Source organism: Erpetoichthys calabaricus, chromosome 7, assembly GCF_900747795.2.
Source record: "Erpetoichthys calabaricus chromosome 7, fErpCal1.3, whole genome shotgun sequence".
In the NCBI taxonomy this organism is placed as follows: Eukaryota; Metazoa; Chordata; class Cladistia; order Polypteriformes; family Polypteridae; genus Erpetoichthys; species Erpetoichthys calabaricus.
In genome coordinates this window covers 12,060,493-12,072,730 of record NC_041400.2, presented here as the reverse complement: position 1 = coordinate 12,072,730, position 12,238 = coordinate 12,060,493, and the positions used below count along the sequence as shown (strand labels likewise).

At 42.7% G+C, this 12,238-nt stretch overlaps 1 protein-coding gene across 2 annotated transcripts in view; it reads left to right on the top strand.

Annotated features, from left to right (window-relative positions):
• ctif (CBP80/20-dependent translation initiation factor) overlaps positions 1–12,238 on the top strand; it is a 442,611-nt gene that overhangs the window by 53,159 nt on the left and 377,214 nt on the right. For both annotated transcript variants that reach the window (XM_051929787.1, XM_051929786.1), the window contains exons 2-3: positions 2,930–3,125; positions 10,805–10,885. In XM_051929787.1, coding sequence (XP_051785747.1) covers positions 2,946–3,125; positions 10,805–10,885 — 261 coding nt within the window. In that variant the 5' untranslated portion in view covers positions 2,930–2,945. The remainder of the gene's footprint in view (positions 1–2,929; positions 3,126–10,804; positions 10,886–12,238) is intronic.

Here is a 12,238-nt window from a genome sequence, read left to right as displayed (position 1 = left end):
GAGATCAGCCTTACTGAGACCTCCGCCTTCCTCTATTTTCAGATTCTGTTGTGATGGGCACAAGTGAGCTGGTCATGTGGCCGCTTGTTTCATGTCTCATTATTGTTTGGCCGCTGATTAAGGAAAAAGAAACAACTATGGGGCTTGAGTCAAGCTAATTAGCAGCAAGAACTGGTCACTAATTAAGAAGATGGTTAGAATGAAAACCTGTAGCCACTGCGGCTCTCCAGGACTGGAGGTCCACACCCTTGATCTAAATCATCCATCTATCCATTTTCCAACCCGCTATATCCTAACACAGGGTCACAGGGGTCTGCTGGAGCCAATCCCAGCCAACACAGGGCACAAGGCAGGAACCAATCCCGGGCAGGGTGCCAACCCACCGCAGTGATCTAAATCAACTGTCTGGGATATCTTGAAGAAGAAAGAACACACTGGTGAGCCCAGTAATCACAAAAGAACTGGTAGGCCAAGGGTGTATGTGCCCAAAAAAGAAGCCTGACTGCATTCTCGTACCATTTCTCGCATACTTTTTGTGGCATTACACAAGTACTATGTGAGGGTGCCCGTGTCGATTTAAAACAAGACTTTACACCGTAGTAAATAAATCAAGGTAAATAACATTCAAAGTGGCTTTTATATACAGTAAGTAACATGTAAATGTTTTTCATATAAAGGTCATCACAAAACATAATCACAATCAGGACCTGTTGCTGCATCTAAACGGTGCCATCTTTCGCCTTTACGCCTGGCGCAGCAGCAATGTTTCTTATATATGTATATGAGTGGATGTTTCTTGCGGGGAGGGCTTCTGTTCACTTTCTCCGTGTAGAATCCTCATCTGAGTTCACCTCTGTTATAGCGCGTCTTTATGTGAAAACAGCAGTGTCAGAACGTGACTGAGAGAATAAGACTGAATAAATAAACTAACTTTTACAAGTACCATAACTTTACACCGGCTGTTACAGACTGAAATCAAATGCATGTTTTTATTGTATAATAGTAAGAATAAGAGCAGCTCAGTACTGAAAACGGGCACGCTGGAAATCTAAAGGTTGGGCAACAAAATATTAGGTTGGGGGGTGTTCCATCATTTTTGTCCATATATGACATATTCATCAAAACTCGAAAGCAAACTGATTTTTTTGTTAAATCTGGAATAAACACAATGGTCTCTGATTACTTTTTTCAGTTTCAAGTTACTTCACAGACAATTGTGGGGTCTTCTTTTTTTTGTTCATTTGTTCATGTTTGTACAGTGGGGCAAAAAAGTATTTAGTCAGCCACCAATTGTGCAAGTTCTCCCACTTAAAAAGATGAGAGAGGCCTGTAATTTTCATCATAGGTATACCTCAACTATGAGAGACAAAATGAGAAAAAAAAAATCCAGAAAATCACATTGTCTGATTTTTAAAGAATTTATTTGCAAATTATGGTGGAAAATAAGTATTTGGTCAATCACAAAAGTTCATCTCAATACTTTGTTATATACCCTTTGTTGGCAATGACAGAGGTCAAACGTTTTCTGTAAGTCTTCACAAGGTTTTCACACACTGTTGCTGGTATTTTGGCCCATTCCTCCATGCAGATCTCCTCTAGAGCAGTGATGTTTTGGGGCTGTCGCTGGGCAACATGGACTTTCAACTCCCTCCAAAGATTTTCTATGGGGATGAGATCTGGACACTGGCTAGGCCACTCCAGGACCTTGAAATGCTTCTTACGAAGCCACTCCTTCATTACCCGGGCAGTGTGTTTGGGATCATTGTCATGCTGAAAGACCCAGCCATGTTTCATCTTCATTGCCCTTGCTGATGGAAGGAGGTTTTCACTCAAAATCTGACAATACATGGCCCCATTCATTATTTCCTTTACACGGATCAGTCGTCCTGGTCCCTTTGCAGAAAAACAGCCCCAAAGCATGATGTTTCCACCGCCATGCTTTACAGTAGGTATGGTGTTCTTTGGATGCAACTCAGCATTCTTTCTCCTCCAAACATGACAAGTAGAGTTTTTTCATCTGACCATATGACATTCTCCCAATCCTCTTCTGGATCATCCAAATGCTCTGTAGCAAACTTCAGACGGGCCTGCACATGTACTGGCTTAAGCAGGGGGACACGGCTGGCACTGCAGGATTTGAGTCCCTGGTGGCGTAGTGTGTTACTGATGGTAGCCTTTGTTACTTTAGTCCCAGCTCTCTGCAGGTCATTCACTAGGTCCCCCTGTGTGGTTCTGGGATTTTTGCTCACCGTTCTTGTGATTATTTTAACCCCACGGGGTGAGATCTTGTGTGGAGCCCCAGATCGAGGGAGATTATCAGTGGTCTTGTATGTCTTCCATTTTCTAATAATTGCTCCCACAGTTGATTTCTTCACACCAAGCTGCTTACCTATTGCAGATTCAGTCTTCCCAGCCTGGTGCAGGTCTACAATTTTGTTTCTGGTGTCCTTTGACAGCTCTTTGGTCTTGGCCATAGTGGAGTTTGGAGTGTGACTGTTTGAGGTTGTGGACAGGTGTCTTTTATATTGATAACAAATTCAAACAGGTGCCATTAATACAGGTAACGAGTGGAGGACAGAGGAGCCTCTTACAGAAAAAGTTACAGGTCTGTGAGAGCCAGAAATCTTGCTTGTTTGTAGGTGACCAAATACTTATTTTCCACCATAATTTGCAAACAAATTCTTTAAAAATCAGACAATGTGATTTTCTGGATTTTTTTTCTCATTTTGTCTCTCATAGTTGAGGTATACCTATGATGAAAATTACAGGCCACTCTCATCTTTTTAAGTGGGAGAACTTGCACAACTGGTGGCTGACTAAATACTTTTTTTGCCCCACTGTATATAACAAATTGTACTTACTTGTAAGCTCTATGATGTGGAAACTGTGTCTTGAATGTTGTCTTCTGTCTCTCTCTCTCTGTCTCCAGGTGGGTTCAGACAGTCATGGAAAACTCGTCTGTTGCCTCTGCCTCTTCTGAAGCTGGCAGCTCTCGCTCACAGGAGATTGAGGAGCTGGAGCGATTCATTGACAGCTATATCCTTGAGTATCAGGTCCAGGGGATTTTGGCAGACAAAGTAGAGGCGGATGGAGAGTGTGCCAAGACAGAGCCTGATGTTCTGAAGGTTATTTCTTTTATCTTGTTTATTTTTATACACCATTTTTATGATTCATTTGGGACGAACAGTTGATAGCTTGTTTTATGTAATTTTGCACACCTGGCAGCTTCACTGTATAATAAACATCTCAATGCAAAGGATTAGACACCTCTGGCCAAATTACATAATGTGATGAGATTTGTAATAAAAAAATAGTAAATACAAGTTCATCAAGAAACCACTTATAATGGCATTTTTATGAAAATGACAATTTATAATTACAATATTTTTGATGAACTAAAAAATTTTTTTAAATAAAAGATTGTTGCCACCCTTTCAGTGAGGTCTCATGAGGTCATCAATCTGACCTGGCTTAGGTCTTTAGGTGTTTTTCTGGTCAAGAGTTGCCATTAGGAACTGTCAGCTGAAGACATTTTCAGAACCTAATAAATTCTTTGAGTCTTGAAAACACTGTGGAACACTCAACAACCATGGGCTCTTCTAAGCAACTGACTTCTTCTTCTTCTTTCGGCTGCTCCAGTTAGCGGTCACCACAGCGGATCATCTTCTTCCATATCTTTCTGTCCTCTGCATCTTGTTCTGTTACACCCATTACCTGCATATCAACTCTCACCACATCCATAAACCTTCTCTTAGGTCTTCCTCTTTTCTTCTTCCCTGGCAGCTCTATCCTTAGCATCCTTCTCCCATTATACTGAGCATCTCTCCTCTGCACATGTCCAAACCAACACAATCTCACCTCTCTGACTTTGTCTCCCAACCGTCCAACTTGAGCTGACCCTCTAATGTTCTTATTTTTAATCCTGTCCATCCTTGCCACACCCAATGCAAATCTTAGCATCTTTAACTCTGCCACCTCCAGCTCCGTCTCCTGCTTTCTGGTCAGTGCCACCGTCTCCAACCCATATAACAAAGTTGGTCTCACTACCGTCCTGTAGACCTTCCCTTTCACTCTTGCTGATACCCGTCTGTCACAAATTACTCCTGACACTCTTCTCCACTCGCTCCACCCTGCCTGCACTCTTCTTCACCTCTCTTCCACAATCCCTATTACTCTGTACTGTTGATCCCAAGTATTTAAACTCATCCACCTTCACCAACTCTACTCCTTGCATCCTCACCATTCCACTGATCTCCCTCTCATTCACACACATGTATTCTGTCTTGTTCCTACTGACCTTCATTCCTCTCCTCTCTAGAGCATATCTGCACCTCTCCAGGGTCTCCTCAACCTGCTCCCTACTATCGCTACAGACCACAATGTCATCAGAAAACATCATAGTCCACGAGGACTCCTATTTAATCTCCTCTGTCAACCTGTCCATCACCATTGCAAATAAGAAAGGGCTCAGAGCCGATCCCTGATGTAATCCCACCTCCGTCACTCCTACCACAGACCTCACCATGGTCACACTTCTCTCTTTCATATCCTGTACAACTCTTACATACTTCTCTGCCACTCCCGACTTCCTCGTACAATACCACAGCTCCTCTCTCCTCACCCTGTCATATGCTTTCTCCAGGTCCACAAAGACGCAATGCAACTCCTGCTGGGCTTCTCTAAACTTCTCCATCAACATCCTCAGAGCAAACATTGCATCTGTGGTGCTGGGTCTAAAAATTAAACTAATTGAGGCCTACAAAGCAGTTGAAGACTATAAAAAGATATTAAAGCACTTCCAGCTAGCAGTTTTCACAGTGCAAAAAGTCTTTAAGAAATGGGGGAACTGTTGAGGTCATGACAAGATCTTCAAGACTAAGAGAACTGACAGATAGATCAGATCATTTACTGTGCAAAGAGACAAAGCAAAGTAACACTAACATAAACAAATGGAAACAAAACCTGGAGTTGAACCCCAAACAGGGGAAGAACCCAGGCTAAAATATAACATACATACTGAACCTGCAGTCAGTTTTAGCTGAGAAAGAAGTGGTGGTGCACTTCTCTTTTGCTTAGTGGTGCCGATATGGACATGGGCTTCATGGAAGAGCCGCCACCTGCAATCCCATCTTGATAAACAACATTGGAATTAGACAACAGGCATTTTGGAACCAACCATGTGCTGTGGTGAGTCAACGTTCAAGTCAAGCTCCTTGGTTTGGAGAAGAAATGGAGCATTAAAATAAAGTGTGGAAACCAAATCCATGGATAAGGGGGTTCTACTCTAAGTATTTGCATTTGATGACTTAAATTTCTGTTTTTTGTTTTCTTCCATTTAAAAATTTGATGCATGCAGAACAATTTATTTAAATAAATGTATTAGAGAGTTACAAATGTAGCCCTCTCACTGTTGAACTGGCACATTACTTATGTCACAGGGTGAAATTTCAGTGGTGGGATCCACATTAAACACATCCCAATTAATTTTATAACCAACTAGCAATGCCCCACGGTTCCGCCCACAAATTAGTGAAAAAAGACAGTGAGGAGGCCCCGCCCAGCTCCGAGCTCCTGACATCACGCTTCCCCCTCCCCTCGGCCTGCAGCCTCTCTCTCAGATTAGTGCGAATATATCACTCCTGCAAGCAAACTATGATTCTTAGCGCGATGAGAGAAGTCGCAAAATCAACTGGAATGTTCAAGGAAATTATAGAAAAAAAGTAGTTCTCTCATGAAAAACGGAGAGACATGCAGACAGACAGATGTTGGATGTTTTATATATATATATATATATATATATATATATATATATATATATAATATATGGCGAAGCATGTAGGGACTTCGTCTCTGACGTCCAAGGTTCGATCCCAGCAAGGGGAGCTGTAGAGTGTGTACGCCTGATGAGTACGTGTCGCGTATTCTTTGCATTATTTGACAGTAAACTATGCAACATTCCATGATCTGCTTCTTGCAACTGAAGAGGGCACCATGGCAGATGTTTGCCGAATGGCATACCAACCACATGCGTTACCTGGTAGGTAACCACCTATACAATCAGGTTGGGACTAAGACTATGAATGCAATGAACATATATATATATATTGTGGGATATGGCTGGCCATTCATTCCAGCCAATACCCCCAGGCCACTAGATGGAGCCCTCCTTGCAACGTGGAGATGCCCCGAATTCCAGCAGGGCATCATGGACTATGGAGTTTTGCTACACAGCCCTGCTGGATAACGTCGGGGCCGCTGCCGGGAGATGCAGAGACATTTATTTTCCATACAGCCCAGAAGTAGAACCCAGTCACATGGTTGGAAGAAATAAAGTGCTTATGGGCTGATGAAGAAAAGGAGTTTTTATCTGACCCGGAAGTGCTAACAGTCACATGGACAGAGAGAGAAACACTTCCGGGTCAAGGAGTATAAAAGAACTGTGGGAGATCCCAGACGTTGAGCTGAGCTGGGTGAAAGGGTGGCAACGCGTCCGGGAGTGGAGGATTGATTAATATTATTGAGAAGTTTTGTTTATTATATGAGTATTGTGGAGTGGAGGGTGCTTGGTGCACGTATTTGTCCAAATAGAAACAATTATTGGACTTTTACCTGGTGTCTGGCATGGTGTCCGAGGGTTCAAGGGAGTGATAGCGCCCCCATCTGTTACAATATATATATATAACAGAGAGAGAGAGAGAGAGGTCCAATGAAATAATTATACAGGGAGATTCAATCAAAAGAGTCCCTGAATATTCTGTTGTAACTCCTGTTAGGATGAAGCAATCCGAACCAAAAAATACGCTCTTTGCCTTGACGTCTGTGTAGTCAATTGCATTACATGCGATGCGGGAAGTGGTTTCTGTTTTCTGCAAGACACATTTCAACACGGCACTCCATGTTCCTGAACGTATCGGCAAGCGTCTTGGTGGGAATAGCAACAATTTCACGTTGGATGATTTCCTTCAAATGTTCTACAGTGTGAGTCTTGTTCCGATAGACATTTTTTCTTTTAGCAGACCCCAAAGGAAGAAGTCTGGTTGTGTCAGATCCGGTGACCGTGGTGGCCAAAGCCCCTTTGAAATTACCCTGTTGCCGAAGAAGGACTCAATTTCTGCCATGCTCCTTGCCGATGTGTGAGACATTGCTCCATCTTGCTGGAAGTAACCTTCCATTAACTCACGATCATCCAGTTGATTCTGACATCGTTTCAACGAATTGGTGACCCAATAGGTTCACACCATGAAGACGCGCTGCTCAATACTGTACACCACCATCCTGATGAGAAGTCGAGTGACTGAGTGAAGGGGTACGGGTGGTAGGCACCCAGAAGTTGCAAACGGAGGTTAAACGTTGCGACGGCTGTCCTTACTACCTCATCACTCCGACGCAGGGGCATCCCGGCTTGTTTGAAGCTCCATAAACTGAGGAGCACATTGCACGTTGTTTTGTTCAGATTGCTTCGTCCTAGTGAGACTTATTACAGAATATTCGGGGTCTCTTTCAAGTGAATCTCCCTGTGTTTATACCTGCTGTTATAATATATCAAAGTAACGCTGTTATAAACACTCACCCTTTTGTTAATTACACAATGTACCCCTTCCCTTTCATGCACATATGTACATAGCACTTATTTGTATGCAACCAGCATGTAAGTACCCCACACAATCATGCATATGAAAAGAAAGAAATAAAACACATTTGTTATTAAACACACCATTCAAGAGATATTATTACAGTTTAAATGAACTCCATTACTTGGTCTCAGTTATAGCACAGTCAATGTTCACACATAGAGATCAATAATAAAAAAAAAATATGTATATAAATGAAAAAGAAATTGTTGGCGCTTACTTGGAGCTCATATGTAGAACATAAATCCACATGTACTCACGGCCTCCTTCTATCTCTTTTTTACATTCGCACTCAAATACAGGAATCTCACAGCTCCATCTTGGAAATACCAGTAGCTTTGTCTTAATGTGGGATGAATTTGAGTTCACTTTTTTGCATTTGTTTTAGCTAGAAAATTTCCACTAAGTAGGCATCTGATGCTTTGTCTGTCTCTGTCACTTTTTTTTTCCCTTTTCAAAGCTGAGCTCCCTTTTTTCATCCCCGTTCCAATGAGCCAACCCCGCTCAGTGCCTCCTTCATGTTTAACATTGACACAAAAAGAAAAGAACAAACTTTTCTTCTAATTTTTTCCCCAATGGTTGCTCTCACTGTCTCTCCTCGACCTTAGTACAAGTTTTCTTTACCCCGTGTTTTTTTTTCTGTGTTTTATTATTTTTTCCAACTAGTGGGGTGCTAGACCTTATCTTATATATAAACGTCTACGCGGAAATGTCTGTCTTTGTCTGTCCGGCCCGGAAGCGATAGGAGGAGTCGGGGTAAGGGCTACACACCTGCGAGGAAACAGAAATTTGCTTAGCCGCTAATAACACAAGCGAGGCAAGCACATCAGCAAAACGAAACCTCCGAAGAAAGAGTCACTCGCTTAGCCGCTAATACAGAAACGAGGTGAGCACATCGGCAAAACGGTATACCTATTACTTTTCCTCCCACTGCTAATAACACAAGCAAGGCGAACACGTTGGCAAAACGAAACCTCCGAAGAAAGAGTCACTTAGCTGCTACTACACAAGTGAGGCGAGCACATCAGAAAACGGTATCCCTATTACTTTTCCTCCTGCTGCTAATAACACAAACGAGGCAAGCACATCGGCAAAATGGTATCCCTATTACTTTTCCTCTTGCCGCTAATACAGAAGCAAGGCGTGCACATCTGCAAAATGGAACCTCCAAAGAAAGAGACACTCGCTTAGTCGCTAATACAGAAGTGAGGAGAGCACATCGGAAAACGGTATCCCTATTACTTTTCATCTTGCCGCTAATACAGAAGCGAGGCGAGCACATCGGCAAAATGAAACCTCCAAAGAAAGAGACACTCGCTTAGTCGCTAATACAGAAGCGAGGCGAGCACATCGGCAAAATGAAACCTCCAAAGAAAGAGACACTCGCTTAGTCGCTAATACAGAAGCAAGGCGAGCACATCGGCAAAATGGTATCCCTATTACTTTTCCTCCCGCCGCTAATAACACAAGCAAGGTGAGCACATCGGTAAAACGAAACCTCCGTAGAAAGAGACACTTGCTTAGCCGCTAATACACAAGCGAGGCGAGCACATCGGAAAACGGTATCCCTATTATTTTTCCTCCTGCTGCTAATAACACAAACAAGGTGAGCACGTCGGCAAAACGAAATCTCCGTAGAAAGAGATACTCGCTTTGCCACTAATACAGAAGCGTGGCAAGCACATTGGCAAAACGGTATCCCTATTACTTTTCCTCTTGCCGCTAATACAGAAGCGAGGCGAGCACATCGGCAAAATGAAACCTCCAAAGAAAGAGACACTCGCTTTGTTGCTAATACAGAAGCGAGGCGAGCACATCGGAAAATGGTATCCCTGTTACTTTTCCTCCTGCTTGTTGTAACAGAAGCCAGGCGTGCACGTCGGCAGAACAAAACCTTTGAAGAAAGAGACACTCGCTTAGTCGCTAATACAGAACCGAGCCGAGCACATCGGCAAAATGGTATCCTTATTACATTTCCTCTTGCTACTAATAACACAAGCGAGGCGAGCACGCCGACAAAACAAAACCTCCAAAGAAAGAGACACTCGCTTAGTCGCTAATATAGAAGCAAGGCGAGAACATCGGCGAAGTGGTATCCCTATTACTTTTCCTCCCACTGGTAATAACACAAGCGAGACGAGCACATCAGCAAAACGAAACCTCCGTAGAAAGAGACACTCGCTTAGTCGCTAAAACAGAAGCGAGGCGAGCACATCGGCAAAACGGTATATCTATTACTTTTCCTCCTGCCGCTAATACAGAAGCGAGGCCAGCACGTCGGCAAAACAAAACCTCAGAAGAAAGACAAAGTCGCTTAGCCGCTAATACAGAAGTGAGGCACATCGGCAAAATGAATCCTCCTAGGAGAGAGATGCTCAAAATAGTTCCTTTCAGTTACCTGACATCTCTGCATTTCAATTTTTTTCTGACAATTTCAATAGTTTCTAGGAACCTTGGCTTTTTAAAGCACGGGCTTACACAGCTAGTATATTATATTGGGTATCGAAAAGGGCATTGAATTGTATTGTATCAAAGTTGGTATCGTGGCATAAATACTTAGAAATACAAGTATACCTACACTCAGTTACCATGCTAACTGTAGAATGTGAACATTTCTGACAAAGTGTTTACTGGAGACTGTGGCTAAGGATTTGTTTGTCTAACTTCTACTGGAGTTCGATGACCGTCACCAGGTGGAAAGAAAGTGACGTGAAGTAATATACAATGTAAAAAGAAAGAAGAACACTCATAATTCAAGCATTGCACATTCAAGCAAACCCTGTATATTGTGGAACAAAATAACAAACATGATATAATGTGTTACGTGAGGAGCATCCTCAAAGACTCAAGTCTAATATTAGACTGGTGAAAGATGGTAGTGGTGCTGGAAGAGGCGGGTCCAGGAGCCCTAGAACAGGGAGTGATGTCATATGACCTCAGGTGAGTTCATTTCCAAATCTGCAGGGGAAAGAGAGGAGAAGCGTTATAAGGCAGTGCCAACCTGTGGTTTGGGGTGGAATTACGAGTCAACAATCCCTAAAATTGTCTCCCAAGCATTGAATATGACAACAATCACATTCAGTAGATAGACCCAACAATTAAAAATGAAATTTTCAACTTCTAACATACATTTTGAACATGTTGCTTATTTCTTCTTTTTTTTGTTTTTTTAGTGGACCGAGAGCTGCAGTGAACAGCTTGAGCAGAACTGGGGTTCCCCAAGAGGAAAGGACTGCATGAAACCAAACAATCATGTGAGTAGAAACACATGCCCCCTGATTTATTTTCTTTGGTGACTGAAAAGGTAAGAACAGGAGGACTATGTGGAGTTGTATTATTTCCTTCCCACATTTATCGTAAAATAGAATCAAATCAGAAACAAAACAGGTGCTCACTTTGGAAAGCACTTGTTGAATGATTTTATTCTTGTGATTATGGCTTTAAGAAATTCAAGGCTAATGCAAGGTGGTGAATAGAAAACACAAATCTGCCTTTGGGAAATTGAATAAGTCAATGAAGCACATATAGATGCAGACCAATTTGTCGGCACCCCTCCACAAAAAAGAAGAACCCACAATTCTCTCTGAAGGAAACTGAAATTAACAAATGTATTTGGCCCCTATCATTGTGTACACCATATTTAACACAAATTAGAATTGGCTTTAAGAGATTTGATTCAACAGAATATTTCAAATAAGAACACAAATGAAAAGGGTATGGACAAAAGTGATGGGACCTTTCACCTAATATTTGGTTGCGCATCCTTTACAGTTTGCAAACCCTGCACACAAGTGATTCCTGGAGATCTTCATGAGACTTCTGCACCTGTCCACGTTTGGCCCACTCAAACTGCTCCAGCAGTGTCAGGTTTGAAGGGGCTTTTCTCAAAAATGCATATTTCAGTTCTTTCCATAGATGTTCTATATGATTCAAATCAGGGCACCTAGAAGACCACTTCAGAGTAGTCCAATGATTTGTTCTTAGGCATTTCTGGTTGCTTTTAGTTGTGTGTTTTGGCTCATTATCCTTTTGGAGGGTCCATGACCTGTGACTGAGACAGAGCTTTCTGGCACTGGGCAGGACGTTTGGCTCCAGAATGTCTTGATAATGTTGAGATTTCATTGTTCCCTACACAGACTCAAGGCACACCATGCCAAATGCAACAAAGCAGCCCTGATCCCTCTCCCACTTGGACAGAGGCAGTGGTGCTGTAAAAATTATGTTTCTGGACTTCTCTAGCACCTTCAACACCATCCAACCTCTGCTCCTTAGGGTCAAGCTGACAGAGATGGGAGTAGATTCATACCTGGTGGCATGGATCGTGGACTATCTTACAGACAGACCTCAGTATGTGCGTCTCAGGAACTGCAGGTCTGACATTGCGGTCAGCAGCACAGGAGCGGCGCAGGGGACTGTACTTTCTCCGGTCCTGTTCAGCCTATATACATCGGACTTCCAATACAACTTGGAGTCCTGCCACGTGCAAAACTTCGCTGACGACACTGCTATCGTGGGCTGCATCAGGAGTGGGCAGGAGGAGGAGTATAGGAACCTCATCAAGGACTTTGTTAAATGGTGCGACTCAAACCACTTACACCTGAACACCA